Source organism: Capsella rubella, unplaced genomic scaffold, assembly GCF_000375325.1.
Source record: "Capsella rubella cultivar Monte Gargano unplaced genomic scaffold, Caprub1_0 scaffold_1, whole genome shotgun sequence".
Taxonomy (NCBI): Eukaryota; Viridiplantae; Streptophyta; class Magnoliopsida; order Brassicales; family Brassicaceae; genus Capsella; species Capsella rubella.
In genome coordinates, this window is record NW_006238923.1 from 9,659,205 (window position 1) to 9,672,774 (window position 13,570).

The 13,570-nt window shown below is 36.4% G+C and overlaps 4 protein-coding genes across 5 annotated transcripts; 1 reads left to right on the top strand and 3 right to left on the bottom strand.

Moving 5' to 3' along the window:
• Positions 1–1,197: 1,197 nt before the first annotated feature.
• Positions 1,198–3,284, bottom strand: LOC17899096 (GEM-like protein 1). The gene is made up of 4 exons (XM_006305429.2): positions 3,029–3,284; positions 2,841–2,942; positions 2,149–2,420; positions 1,198–1,586 (listed from the first exon to the last, which is right to left on the bottom strand). Exons 1-4 carry the CDS (start codon positions 3,234–3,236, stop codon positions 1,407–1,409), a joined length of 762 nt encoding a protein of 253 aa, XP_006305491.2. The 5' UTR covers positions 3,237–3,284; the 3' UTR covers positions 1,198–1,406.
• A 238-nt stretch (positions 3,285–3,522) lies between these two features.
• On the top strand, positions 3,523–9,342 carry LOC17897732 (chaperone protein dnaJ 1, mitochondrial). Of its 2 annotated transcripts, none has more exons than XM_023776859.1 (19): positions 3,523–3,709; positions 3,806–3,863; positions 4,286–4,327; positions 4,428–4,519; positions 4,630–4,713; positions 4,813–4,851; positions 4,927–5,037; positions 5,123–5,158; positions 5,286–5,373; positions 5,813–5,877; positions 5,979–6,041; positions 6,121–6,193; positions 6,568–6,659; positions 7,102–7,173; positions 7,637–7,693; positions 7,828–7,876; positions 7,973–8,042; positions 8,428–8,517; positions 8,991–9,085. In XM_023776859.1, exons 1-19 carry the CDS (start codon positions 3,692–3,694, stop codon positions 9,016–9,018), a joined length of 1,227 nt encoding a protein of 408 aa, XP_023632627.1. In that variant the 5' UTR covers positions 3,523–3,691; the 3' UTR covers positions 9,019–9,085. The 2 variants fall into 2 exon arrangements, with proteins under 2 accessions (XP_023632627.1, XP_006307594.1); XM_006307532.2 differs by having other exon boundaries at positions 3,535–3,709; positions 9,027–9,342.
• LOC17897425 (purine permease 3) lies at positions 9,290–10,838 on the bottom strand. The gene is made up of 2 exons (XM_006305158.2): positions 9,900–10,838; positions 9,290–9,801 (listed from the first exon to the last, which is right to left on the bottom strand). Exons 1-2 carry the CDS (start codon positions 10,587–10,589, stop codon positions 9,436–9,438), a joined length of 1,056 nt encoding a protein of 351 aa, XP_006305220.1. The 5' UTR covers positions 10,590–10,838; the 3' UTR covers positions 9,290–9,435.
• Positions 10,839–11,359: 521 nt separating this feature from the next.
• On the bottom strand, positions 11,360–13,044 carry LOC17899220 (purine permease 1). Its single transcript, XM_006305141.2, has 2 exons — positions 12,155–13,044; positions 11,360–11,892 (listed from the first exon to the last, which is right to left on the bottom strand). Exons 1-2 carry the CDS (start codon positions 12,854–12,856, stop codon positions 11,527–11,529), a joined length of 1,068 nt encoding a protein of 355 aa, XP_006305203.1. The 5' UTR covers positions 12,857–13,044; the 3' UTR covers positions 11,360–11,526.
• Positions 13,045–13,570: the final 526 nt, after the last annotated feature.

Sequence of the window (13,570 nt, forward strand, 5' to 3'; positions counted from 1 at the left end):
ACTTCAAGCTTGAGAAACTGAGAACTGAGATGATAATGATAAAACTCAAAAGTTTTTAGTTCTTGGTTGTATTTATATTGTAGGGTTTTCTTCTCTTACCCAATCAGCGATAACATTTGGCGACAAAAGAGAAAATAACTACATTCGGAGGTGAGCTTCTAGAATGATTTAGAATACTATCTAGCATATACTAACAATTCAGTCAGATAGTAGCATAATAGCGTTAGCATGCTGCGTGTAACAAAACAAACCATACAAAATTTACACCTAGGTTTGATTATGTGCTATATAGAAGCTCTCACACAAGACATATTCAGATAAAATAGTACAAAACTTTTTATATAAAATGAGACTTAGATTCATCCTTCACGTACAAACAAAAAAAACAACTGAATACTTTAAATCAACTTCGAAAACTCTTGTTTAGCGGAAGGCTTAAAGACATGAATCATACTACACAGTACACAGAAAACAGGACAAAGAAAATCCAAGTACCCTCAGAATCGAAGAACTTATCAACACTGAATAATCTCAGACAAGGCTGAAACTTATATATAGATATTCTCGAATCATCACTGGGAGACACATAACAACTAAACCACAATCAAACGATGCAAAGAAAAAGAGAGTTCCCTCAGAAAATTTTGGTTTTTCAACATTGTATTTTCAGACAAGGCTGAAACTAAATATAAAGGTTGTTCGATCATTGGGAACTTTCAAACCGTAAATAACTAAACCATAAACATAAACAAACAAAACAAGAACGACGAGGATCGGAACTGCACAACCCTAGTTTCTCAGAGAACATAATATACATAGATGGTTGATTGATGCTCTGCTCTTAGAAGCGGCGGCTTTTATAAAAAGACCTAGCTGGTCTCTGGGAAGTATTGATAAATAACATAAATATCCTCATACTTTTTTCTGTTTCATACATTTTGACCCTCTTTATCTACTATTTACAAAAAGTATCCAATAATTATATGTCTCTGTATTAGATGGGAAGATGTAACATTTTGATACCAATACCGTGACATTGTTGGAACCTGAATATGTAACATTTTGAAGATCCTTGTTCCTTAAGTAGAAGCGACTTCAGATAATTTCAAATTTAAATTGTATATATTGCATTATTTTCAGAGAATAATGTAATATCAAGGATGGTGGAACAAATGTGGATCTAAGTGGAACAAGATGAAAGATTTAATTGGGTGTGATTTGTATAAAAAAATAAGATGTCACATTCATATAAAAGCAATTGAACAAACGCAACGAATATGTTATAAGCAAACACCAAGAGAACACAATCTACACAATACATTGAACTGGGGTATCAAAAGACTAAAACACACTGTTCCATATAATAATGCACAATACCACTAAGATCTGCATTTACCAGTGGACTTTCAAGGACCATGTGACTGTACCGCTTCTTGAAGAGTCTTCACAGCGCTTTCATAAGTCACAAACCCCATAAACCAGAACTCGTGGTTGTCGATGGAGATCACTTGTATGTATTTCTCAGATGTGTTCACTCTGCTTGTTGATGGGTTCACTGCCTTCAGCTGGTTCACCGGAAGTACCACCTGATTATATGATATCATCAGTCACAGACTCTACAAAGAACTATGACATAAAATAGACTTTAAAATTCTCAAGGAACCACCCTAATCTCAAAATTCAAAATCTTTTTTGCTTAATACAACTAGCAATGCAGAGATCCTTTTGTCACGAAGTTTTCTGCTTGGTTGGATTGGATTTCAGCTCATGTTTGGGGTGTAACAATCCTTAAACATTACATTTGAACCAGTAAAAACTCTCAAACCAACAACTATTTGATGGCACCTCTAATTTTATCAAGAATCCTTTAAGATTAGCTTGTCTCTTAGACATACCAAGAATGTCCTAGTTGTCAACTCAGATAACAAAAAGGCACGCATCTACCTGGATGCGCAACAATATCCTTAGAAGCAGTATGTACTTTTCTATTTAGTATATATAGATGAGTCACTAAACCCACTACTCTCTGTATATAATACAATAGTTACATCATATGAATCTTTAATCTCAAAATTGTTCTCTTAGATGTAAAAAGACATCAAATTAAAGAGCTACAAAGAGAAAAGAACCATAGGATAGCCAAAATACCTTGTAATAGCTCCACCGAGTCTGCTCACCCTCTTTGTAGGTGAGAGGGTTGTCACTACAAAATGCAAGCTTGTGAGTCGAAAGATACATAACTCCCATCACAGGACCAGCAGATGTAGACAAGTAGCAAGCATAGGTCTTGCGAAGTTGCTCGTCCGGAAGGCATTCAAATGTTTGCTTGAAGACTTTTTCATATCCACCTTCTGCAATTATCTTTGTCCCCTGAGCAATTCGCGAAACAGCAGCATCGGCAACACTGGGACCTGTTTTCACTGCATAAAGAACAAAGGGATTATATACAAATTTTACTCTCAGTTCAAATAAAGCATCATCCAACCACATGTAGATAAATAATAACTGTTCACAAAAACAAGCAATAAAATCCAAAGACAGAGAACTTATGAATGAACAAATTCAGAAACTTTTGGATACTTTTTTCTAATTGATAGTGTGAGGAACTTGGATTGAACTCAAAAGGAATAGCATAACCATCACGATTTGTTGGCTAGATTTGGTGTCGCTGGTTAAACGAGAAGCAAGATTCCAGCGTTTATAAGGAAGAAGCATAGATTGATGAACACTAACTTAACCAGAAGACATAAGTAACCAATACTATTGTAATCTCCAATAGAGAGTAAACAGATTAATTCTCAATTCATCTGATCAAAGGGGAAGAAGAAGAAGAAGCTTACAGTGCTGCCAAACGTTTCCGGCGAGATCCTCAGCCTTCTTAGTAGCGTCGGCAGCCATCTTCCCCCATTTCCCTAGCGCATCCTTAACCGAATCCATCGTATCTGCCACCAAACCAAGATCAATCAATAAAAAATAAATCAGATTAGCATGCGAAATCGGATAGAGAAGAAGACAAAGAAGAACTCACTCCTGGGAACAGGTGCAGGAGAAACGTAAGGATTGGACTCCGGTGGCATGGTGGTAGCGGCGGGGATCGGCTGAGAAGGAGGAGGAGGAGTTACGTCGGTAGTGTCGAGCTTAGGGTACGGAGCGTACTCTGATGAGTGAGAAGGCGCCGTCGCGGCGGGGGGAGTAGAAGAGATCCGGCCAGCATCGTGATTCTCTTGTCCACTCATGATTTTTGATTTTCTTCTTCTTCGCGATGCTTCTTCTTTCGAAATGAGAAATTTTAATTTCGCAGCGTAGGTAACAATAAAAATCAACAATAATTGAATTTTAAATTTGTCGTTATTAGTCGTTGATTTGATCGTATAATAATGTTTTTTTAGTCAAAGTCGGTTCAACGTATATCGTGCGGTCTACGATTTTAGTTGATTCAATTACCACCACAAATATAATTACTGCCTATATTTTTTATGTTTACCGTATTGCTGAATAAAATTACATAAACTCATTTCGAATCTTCTGAATGAGTTAGAGACTTTTGACAAAATGTGCAGAAGAAGCAAAAAAGATTTAACAAACGTCTCTGCTGGGGTCTTCTTCTTCTTCCTGGCATAAGCGTAGGGTTTAACACCTCTCCCTATACACAAAACCTCTCCGCTTCTGCATTTAATTCATCCACAGAGTCATGCAAAGATTCAACTGGGTTTGTTTCCTTTCAACCTCTCTCAAGTTTTGGATTTTGAATCGATTCTCCGAGAGAGAGAGAGCTTAAATATTTTGTTTGATCCTTTCTTCGTAGGTTCTGCGGCATTTACAGGCACGAAGAACATTTGATTCCGCGTTGGGATTTCGACAAGGTAATTGATAAAGTTAATTGAATAAGGGATGATTGTTTTAGTCGGAGATCATGATTTTTGTTTAGTAATTGTTTTCAAGAGAATCAAAAAATTGACATCCATGTGCCTTATCTGAGCTGGTTAAGGTGTATATGCAACACGACAACGGCAATGTCAGTATTTTGGTATATTAGAATTCCAATGTAGTGATTAGTTTAGCTGAAATGGGGTTTTAGGGTTTGCCAGGAAGGGGGATCAAAGTATTGGGCACTATCAAAGGTGGGTTGAATTAGAGAGAATTCTTCTATAGGCACTCGGGATGCTTATTTCCTTCTGATAACGCTGAGGATGTAGTGGTACTTAACATTAGAGAATTTCCAATTGATGTTTGTCTTCTATAGGAATATACGCTTACAATACTTGGAATTCTTGACACTTTGCAGGGTTTCAGAAGCCGTTGTTCGAGCGTTACATTCACGCTACAGGTCCTTGTTTTTCGCCTTTACTTTTACTTGATGGAGACAGTGTGTTTTGTTATCGTTTTATTCATTAAATGCTTTTGGTTTTGGATTATGATTTTCTCAGGAACATCCTGCTCTAGTGCTCGTAATTACTATGATGTTCTCGGTGTTTCTCCAAAAGCTACCCGTGAGGAGATTAAAAAGTCATTCCATGAGGTGAGTCAATAGGTCCGTTGTTAGTAAAACTGTCCTTCAATTTTACACCAAACAAAAACTATAAGTAAAATTGTCAGCTCAAATTTATGAGTGAATGTACAACTTTGCAGCTTGCAAAAAAATTCCACCCTGATACAAATAGAAATAATCCTTCAGCAAAAAGAAAATTCCAGGAAATAAGAGAAGCATATGAGGTATTTTTTTTCCACCCATCAGATCCTCCCCATTTAAAACCATCTTTGTAATTTGAATGTAACTTCTGATGTACTTTTGTGTTCGATTGACAAACTTAGACCCTGGGAAATTCGGAAAGAAGAGAAGCATATGATAAGGTACGCTTGTGTTGTTGTTACTTATCTGGTGGTGAGATCACTAAATAAATTGCTTTCTGTTATCACACTACACAGCTGCGCTATCGGAGTTCAGATTATGTAAATAATGATGGTGGTGATGCAGAGAGATTCAGACGTGCCTACCAATCCAATTTCTCGGATTCGTTCCACAAGATTTTTTCTGAAGTATAAAAATTTGTTTCCAATTTTGTCTCATATGTTTTTGTGACCGCTGACTAGTCACATCTCTAACATTGTACACTTGATTCAGATATTTGAGAATGATCAGATTCAACCTGATATTCGGGTCAGTTTCTCTGATTCTCTCTTTAATCTATACAATTGGAAGCTGGTTGACATATGTAAATCTTGTAGTGTAGGACTCTTCACTAATACACATGCTTATCTGCCTTATCTTGTTCAAACTTGAATAGGTGGAACTGTCGCTTTCTTTTTCGGAAGCTGCAAAAGGGTGCACCAAACGTTTGTCTTTTGATGCATATGTCTTTTGTGATTCCTGTGGTGAGTATCCCCAGAATTTTCAGATATCATCTCTTTTGCATTTACTAATATTGAAAAGCCAGTCATGGTGCACACGACATCCTGTAAAGATACTTGAGAGTATAGACACTTTAGCTGAGGAGTCCTAACTCGTCATTGTACATTATTATTCAGTTGCTCAAAATGGTAAAATAAAATTCTACTTAAAGTTTTTATTTACAGTTTTAAAATAAAATAGAATTCTAATTACAGTGTGATCAATCAATGTAAATGTAAATGTAATGTAGAGATTTTGCCTCGCTTTTTTAATCCTTTCTATTTTCTTGTAACGTTTACAACTTTTTTTCTTTGAAAATTTGCTGATTTAGCCAATTTAGAGAAGACGAATGACTTACTTGGGTGACAGTAATATTGTTGCAAACCCATGACTCCCAATCTCTCATCATTTATTATTTTACAGATGGCCTTGGCTACCCTCGTGATGCTGCCATGGGAGTTTGTCCAACATGCAAGGGAGCTGGACGAGTAAGTCCCAACTAGAGGATAAAGTCTATTTGTTTTTTTTGGAGGTTTAATAAATTATACAATTTCTATTTACAGTACTATGCTATCTGTCTCTTTAACAGGTAACAATTCCTCCTTTTACAGCATCATGCCAGACGTGCAAGGGATTGGGACATATTGTTAAGGTCTGAGAAAAGAGGTCTTTTATTGATACTTCAATTATCTCTCCATCACTGGTTACAAATATATTTATTGTCTCTACAGGAGTACTGCATGTCTTGTAGAGGATCCGGTGTTGTGGAAGCCACAAAGACTGTTGAACTTGTGATCCCTGGAGGTTAGTTTTAAATTTTCATGCTTTCTATCTTTAACTTGTTTTTTTATTGTAAAACATGTCACTCTGCTATGGAATGAGTGGCAAGATTTTATTCACACTGTTTATGTTCCTTTCTCTGAGTATTTGTGTAGTTAAGATGATATTGGTCACACTTATTGTATGGCTGGCTTGTCTTTATATTATGCGTGGCAATGTGCATTTCCTGGTTAAATGTATTTTAGCTGCACTTGGTGTTTGTAGCAGTAAAGAATTTAGAACTGTGATTTCGGAGTATAATACATGACTTTGCTGGACCATATAATGAAAATTTGGTTTTTGATGGCATGAATCTGTCAATCTTTAATTTGCTTTGTTGTTTCTGTATTTGATCATAGGGGTGGAGCCTGAAGCTACGATCCCAATCCAAGGTGCTGGTAATGTAAGATCAAGAACAACTCAACCTGGGAACTTGTATATCAAACTAAAGGTGTGTTAAAAGCATCTTTATTTTCCTCATTAATCTTACTTGTATAACATTTCTGAAAGGTGCTTAGAGAAGTTTAAATCGAACCCACCTTGACTTTGATCTACGATATGAGTCTCATTGATCAATTCAGCCTAAGAAATAAGACAGTTGATGCAAGCGTCAAAGTCATGTTATAAGTCACACATTGACTTTAAATAAATTCATTCCAAAAATAATCTACACCATTGTTCGCAGATTTACCTGTGTTGGCTACTCTATCCTGTTTAGTGTCTCCAGTTGTCACTATATCATCAAGACTTTTTACATCCAGTGAATAGATTGTTTATGCTATTTAAGGTTCTTTAGTAGTATTAGACTTTATCATCGTCCTTGCCCATTTAGAGTCTTACTGCATGTGGCATTTTCCTTTGATGACAAGTATCTAATCTTCTTCTGTTCACAGGTTGCCAATGATTCAGTTTTCTCAAGGGATGGGTCAGATATATATGTGGATGCTAATATTAGCTTTACACAAGTAAGCACACCTGAATTTTGGGTTATAAACTGAGCAGTACATTCCAAACATATGTTTTCCTTTCATGGTGACACTCTGTGGTCAAAAGCCTTAACAACTAAGCTGATAAAGCTCTGTGGTACCATAATTTAGTAAAAGTTGTCTGCAGTCTAGCTGAAATCAGTGAGTTTTGTTCTATTCAACTGATTTATATGCCAAAAGTTAAGTGGCATCTATATCATTATGATAGGATGCTCTTGTCCTATAGCTATATAATGTGGTATATCTGTTCCAACTCAGTTTGATGGCACCCAGTCATAAAACTCAAGTGCATGCTGCTGCAGTATGTTGTCCCCAAGCCATAGAACCTTGGCTGAAGTATTTTTCTTATAAAGTGCATCCTTTCATGTCTTATGGTTTACGTTGTTTCTATTTTTGCTTCCTTGAGCCATACTGGACATGTCTTAGAAAACTTACTTGACAGGCCATTTTGGGAGGCAAAGTTGTCGTGCCAACGCTTTCAGGAAAGATACAGCTAAATGTAAGATTCCAGTAAGATTGATATAATATTGTGTCTGTTTACAATTTGGCAATTGAGTATACAAGTTACCAAGAGGAAAATTTAGATCTCAAGCCTTTGGAGATAATAGAGGTGCCATATTGTAATTGTTGCAGATACCAGAGGGGACTCAGCCTGGTCAACTTTTTGTTTTAAGAGGCAAAGGTAAAATCATTATCAGGCTATATGGTCAAATTTTTTTTTTTCTTTTTTTTTTTTGTATATTTGCTCGAACTCTTTTTAATAGGTTAGTTTGTACAGGACTACCGAAACAAGGCTTTTTTGTAGACCATGGAGATCAGTATGTCCGTTTCCGAGTTAACTTTCCTACGTAAGATTTCTTCTACTTGGAGTTCAAATTATAAATTTGTTGGAGACACCCACATTATGCTAAAAACTCTACTTATTTTTGGAATAAACAAGCACTTTGTTGCCCTCAAAGTTGATGTTTTCGAATTAGTTTCCCTGGTATCTTCTTTTATATTACCTGCTGTCTCTTACTTTACATCCGATTATAGAAATTCATGTTGATATGATCAGCAACTTGGTATTCTGGTGGCATGTGAGTTTGTTTGGATTCTCTTCTTGTCATTTCCGTGAAGAATGAATCTATATTAAGTGTTTGATTTTTGGAATCATCATATAACAAGTTCGCTGATGTTGATAGATTTCTGGTATATGCTAATGCGGTGTACGTTTTTCCTTGTATTCTCTAGTGAAGTGAATGAACGCCAGCGTACTATACTGGAAGAGTTTGCAAAGGAAGAAATCAACAACGAGTTGAGTGGTTCTGCTGAAGGAAGTTGGTGAGTAAATTTTATTTTTACAATTGTATTTATAACAGCATAATGTGGGTAATATCTGATGGTTAGACCTAAATGGATATATCTGGTATAATTTACCTCAGAGGAATGTAGTTGATTACAATAGAAGAATTAGTTGTGCTTGTACTTTACTCGTCGTTTTCTAGGATTGCTAGAAATAAGAGTTAAAAAACCAGATATATTTAGATAACACACAGTTAAAAAATGAGATGAATAGGTTCTCTTATAAACATGTAGAATAATACTATAGACCTGTTCTTGTATTTTTGATACATTAAGTTTCAAATAGCTTGAAGCTAGCTCTAGGGGAAACAGTATCCGGGAAATAACATTAGAAAAAGCTAAAAGATCTGTTGGGGCTTTTGCTTTTACAAATTGATTCAACTGAATGTTATCTCCTCTCACTAGTGATTGTTCCTTATAGTAATGAAGAATCATGAAAATGAATCAAACAGGATTTACCAGAAGCTCTCTACTGGTTGAACTTACAGGTGGAATCGAACGGGTCCTCAGATCATACGCGACTTCTCGTTAATCATGCTGCTGGTGCTATTGTTCAACAAGTTAATGGGATGAAACCACCACGAGAGATGAAAGATAAAAGAAGAAGCATTCAGCAGAAGACAGACACAAGTGAAATTTCATCTAGAAAAACGAACAGGTCAACAGCATAACAGAAAGGGCAAGGGTCATGATTTGACTTCATATTCTATCACAAACTCATTTGATGTGAATAATAAGAGACATCAACAAGTAAAGCTTAAAAGAAAAAGAAAAAAACTCCTCGAGAGTTGTGTTTTTGGCATAGTTCCACAAGTTGTAAACATCCTCTAATCTAACTACAGGGCTTATAAATGCGTGTTACGATATCTTAAAGAAAACTCTATGATCCATTTAGTTTTAACACTCGCTTATGGTTCTAGGCATAGAAGACAGTTCTGGCTCCTGACTCTCCTCCTGCTGAATTCTCTTTTTTTCCTTGGCAGACTTGATCTCACCATAAAAGTAAGAGACAAACCCCCAAAGGGAAAGAGCAAGAGAGAGTCCCTTCTCTGCTTGAAACTTTTCATGGTAGAAAATGACAGCTAAAACCTCTGTGATGGGCAAAAGAACTGATATCATAATACCCGAGACAAGAGAAGATGTGCAGAAGATTAATCCAATGGCTCCCAAGAAGAAGCCTTGCCAAATAATGGCTGAAAACACAGCCACCACATAGAACACTGCCTCCCCCAGCTTGAACTCTTTTGCTTCTTTTGGTAGTGCCTGCAAAAATAACAAAACAAAAAAGATAAGGGTTCAAGTCAAACCATCTCGTGTTAAAACTCTTTTGCAGGTTTAAGATTCAAAAGACTGTGACTAACCTTGAAATCACCAGCGATGGACATACCAATGAGGCTGACAATAGAAGCAAGGAAGCACAAAACCATCTGGACCTCGAGCACGAGCGTATAGCTCATTGGTTGCTTAGCTTTCTGGTAAGCAAGTTCCACTAATGGCAAGATCAAAGAATACATAACAGCTGCTGCCACAGTCATCAAGAACCCAGTAACGTATTGCTTGCGAGTCTCATGAGCGGGCTTATCAGTTTCGGTATGCATTCCCAAAACCGCAGCTCCAACAGTCAACAACACAACAGCATTAATGGTAAAAGGAGTGAACTTGTGTTTAACCATGAAGAATGAGAAGATAGCTATGAAAGCTAACTGAGAAGCAATAATGAGAGCAGCAGTTGAAACTGGGAGATAAGCTATACCATATGCATACAAGTAATTATCAAAGCCAGAGAGAATGCCTATGAAAATAGCCGCGCCAAGAAGACGCGGCTTGATAAGAAAGAAACTTGTAGGTTCGCTTCCATTGTTGTTTCTGCGCCGGTGAATGTAAGAGAAGAGCAAAGGGATGAAGATGACCGGAAAGCCCGCAGTTTCAAGGAAAGTAGAGAACCAAATCCTTTGGCCACCATTGTTGAAGTAGAGACGCATAATCAGAGGACCTCCACAGTTTCCTATGGCTAGGATTATGCAGGTTATGATCACAAGAGCCTTCACCATTTCTTGTTTTGGTTTCTTTCTAAAAAAAATATGGAAATGGATGTTTTGTGATTTCTTGAGAGAGGTAACGAAAACTTTTGGGGGTTGGTGCAAGCTAGCTAGGAGGAGTTAGTAGTTATCCGGGTTGGTGTTACTGTCTGGTTAGGTTCTGTCTTGAGATCTTTGTGTTTGTCCGACCTAGAGAGCCAGACTCTAATGGCTATTTTATGCCCACAAATTTAGCTAACAGTTTTTATTTCGTATTAAAAAACCGTAGTAATTATTATCTCATAGACCGGATAATAATAATATCCATATCCATATTCCCATACTCTTTGAGTATTTTTAATTTACGTTTCAACTAATTCTACGGTTTTTTTTTCCTTTTTTTTACTGGATTTATTTCTTTCTATATTTAGTGTCATGACATTTAATTTTTTCAGTTCTATAATTGGAAGGTTTAATTGAGAGTTTATTGGTTCTTTGACTTTTTTTCCTTTCTTGTTTGTAATCGTTATTTTGATTTTAAATAGCATAATTTCCTTACCAAAAATTAAGAAAAAATATACGAAATTTATTCTTAAAGGTTAAAATTTGTATTGAATATAATTTGATATCTACATGTTGTGATTAATGCTAATTAAGTATCTTCTCAACGTTTATCCAATTGTTTTATAAAAAAAATTACGAGATACAACATTATCATATAGACTTCTCCCACTCTAGAATTTTAACTTTTTCTTTTGTCACATGACTTTATCATTCTATCTTACGGGTTATGATACGACACGTCTATCAAAACTGTTCGTTTATTACATATCTATAAAGTTTATTTATACATATACATTTACACTATAGAGTATATATAGACCATTTAATTATACACAAAGAACAATAACAAAATACTAAATAACTCATGCTATTAAAAAAAACAAAACAACACAGTTACTGAAGACATTTAAGCAGCAAAATCACGAACTGGAAGAGTAGGGAGCTCTGTCTCCGGCTGCTGAGGTTTGTCGACAACAACTTTCTTGCCGGATTTGAACTCGCCGTAGAAGTAAGAGACGAATCCCCACATAGAGAGGAAGAGAGAGACACCTTTCTCAGCTTGAAACTTCTCCCGGAAACAAACGACAGCTAAAACCTCTGTAACCGGAAGCAGAACACTTATGAGAACACCTGAAGCTAGAGACGATGCACAGAACACAACCCCTATGGCTCCTAAGGAGAAGCCTTGCATTATTATCCCTGTGATCACTATCAATGCATAGTAAAACACAGGTCCTCCGATCTTGAACTCTCTTGCTTCTTTTGCTATCACCTTCAAAAACATATATATATTGTATAGTAATGATTTCAGTTGATCATATACTGATTATTGATATTTATATAGAAATGGGGACTTCTTGAAATATCCAAAGCAATAAATATGATTGAAACTACACGTTGTTAAAACAATTACTAGTTTATTGAAATACAAGATAAGGTTTGAAAAATCTATAGATATTATTGCTTCAAGAAAAGTCAAGATCCATCCAATGATACCCTTATACTAAAAAAGATACCATGAAAAGTGTTATTACCTTAAAATCTCCAACGATGAACATGCCAACAACACAAAAGCCCGTAGCAGCTAGGCACATAACCATTTGAATCTCGAGCACAAGTTGGAAAGTGATCTCTTGTCGAGCTTTCTTGTAAGTGAGCTCAACGAGCGGCAATATGAAAGCATACAGAACAGCTGCGATCAGAGTCATCAAGAACCCAATCACATACTCTCTGTGGCTTTCGTTAGCCGGCTTGTCTCCATCGCTGTGCAACGCAAGGATTCCAGTACCAACAGTCAACAAAACGACAGCGTTTATAGAGAAGGGAGTGAACTTTTGCTTGACCAACAAGAAAGAAAAGAGAGCATTGAAAGCTAACTGAGTTCCGACTATTAGGGATGAAGTGGAAACTGGGAGATACGCTAATCCGTAAGAGTATAAGTAGTTGTCAAGTCCTGAGAGCAGCCCTATGACAATTGAGGCTACGAACAGAGGAGTTTCCATTAAGAAAAGCTCTGTTTTTGCTGCGTTTGCTACGTTCTTGCGGTTGCAGCGGCGACGGTTGAGGAAGGAGACGAAGAGAGGGATGAGAATGATTGGAAAACCAGCGGTTGATAGGAAGCTCATGAACCAGATTCGTTTGCCACCATTGTTGTAGTAGAGACGAGTTAACAAAGGACCTCCACATGTTCCTATAGCGAGGATAATACAGTTTATGATTAACAGACCATACTTCATTATTCTCTTCTTCTTTCTTGATGTTTCTTGTGTCCTTTGTAGTAGAGTATTTGGTGATATCTAATCATTAGCTCAAGAGGGTCAATGCCGCAATTATGTGTTTTTTTTGTTTTTTTTGTTTGTTTGTGGTTTTGAATCGTGTGATACAAATGGAAGTTGGGAACGGTGGGACATCACGTAGCGGTCGCGTTTGCGATTCCAAATCGCTGCACTAACTAGGGTTTTAATTTCCAACTAAGGATGGTCCTTAAAAAAAGAAGAGACGTGTGAGTTTTTGCTCTACACACATTATGTATGACAAAACAAAGAGTTGACTTGAATTGTCGAAACATACAAATCTTTTGTATTATGTGTTACATTAAAGAGAAATATCGTTTTGTGTATACTTGGTGTTATGATATTTTATTTTGTTGTAAGAAACTAGCTAGAAAGAAAGTAAACTTGATTACAGATTTGTATTTAGGATCCATTTGCTTCTATTATGAAAAAGTTAAATCAGTCAATCAATTTAACCATACTTTTAGTACATAGGATGCTGACTTAAGTGTAATAGATGGAATTTTGTTACATTTCCTCTGTATAGAAAACAAACATAAAAGTTTCAGAAATAGCCATTTGATGGGAGTAGCTATAGTTACTTTCTCATGCATGATTGACGTATAAGTTAGTACAACATTAAGACCAATAGTCAAAATTGGTGTTGAGTTAGTTCTC

Bases quoted from the DNA above. Each gene is read 5' to 3' on its own strand.
- LOC17897732 (XM_006307532.2), top strand. The intron at 5,374-5,812 runs GTGAGTATCCCC...ATTATTTTACAG, and splicing joins TGTCTTTTGTGATTCCTGTG to ATGGCCTTGGCTACCCTCGT. The intron at 6,194-6,567 runs GTTAGTTTTAAA...ATTTGATCATAG, and splicing joins TGAACTTGTGATCCCTGGAG to GGGTGGAGCCTGAAGCTACG.
- LOC17899096 (XM_006305429.2), bottom strand. From the start codon at position 3,236: ATGAGTGGACAAGAGAATCACGATGCTGGCCGGATCTCTTCTACTCCC. The intron at 2,943-3,028 runs GTGAGTTCTTCT...GTTTGGTGGCAG, and splicing joins TCCTGCACCTGTTCCCAGGA to ATACGATGGATTCGGTTAAG. The intron at 2,421-2,840 runs GTAAGCTTCTTC...TTCTTTATGCAG, and splicing joins CGGAAACGTTTGGCAGCACT to TGAAAACAGGTCCCAGTGTT.
- LOC17897425 (XM_006305158.2), bottom strand. From the start codon at position 10,589: ATGGTGAAGGCTCTTGTGATCATAACCTGCATAATCCTAGCCATAGGA. The intron at 9,802-9,899 runs GTTAGTCACAGT...TTATTTTTGCAG, and splicing joins CCATCGCTGGTGATTTCAAG to GCACTACCAAAAGAAGCAAA.
- LOC17899220 (XM_006305141.2), bottom strand. From the start codon at position 12,856: ATGAAGTATGGTCTGTTAATCATAAACTGTATTATCCTCGCTATAGGA. The intron at 11,893-12,154 runs GTAATAACACTT...ATGTTTTTGAAG, and splicing joins TCATCGTTGGAGATTTTAAG to GTGATAGCAAAAGAAGCAAG.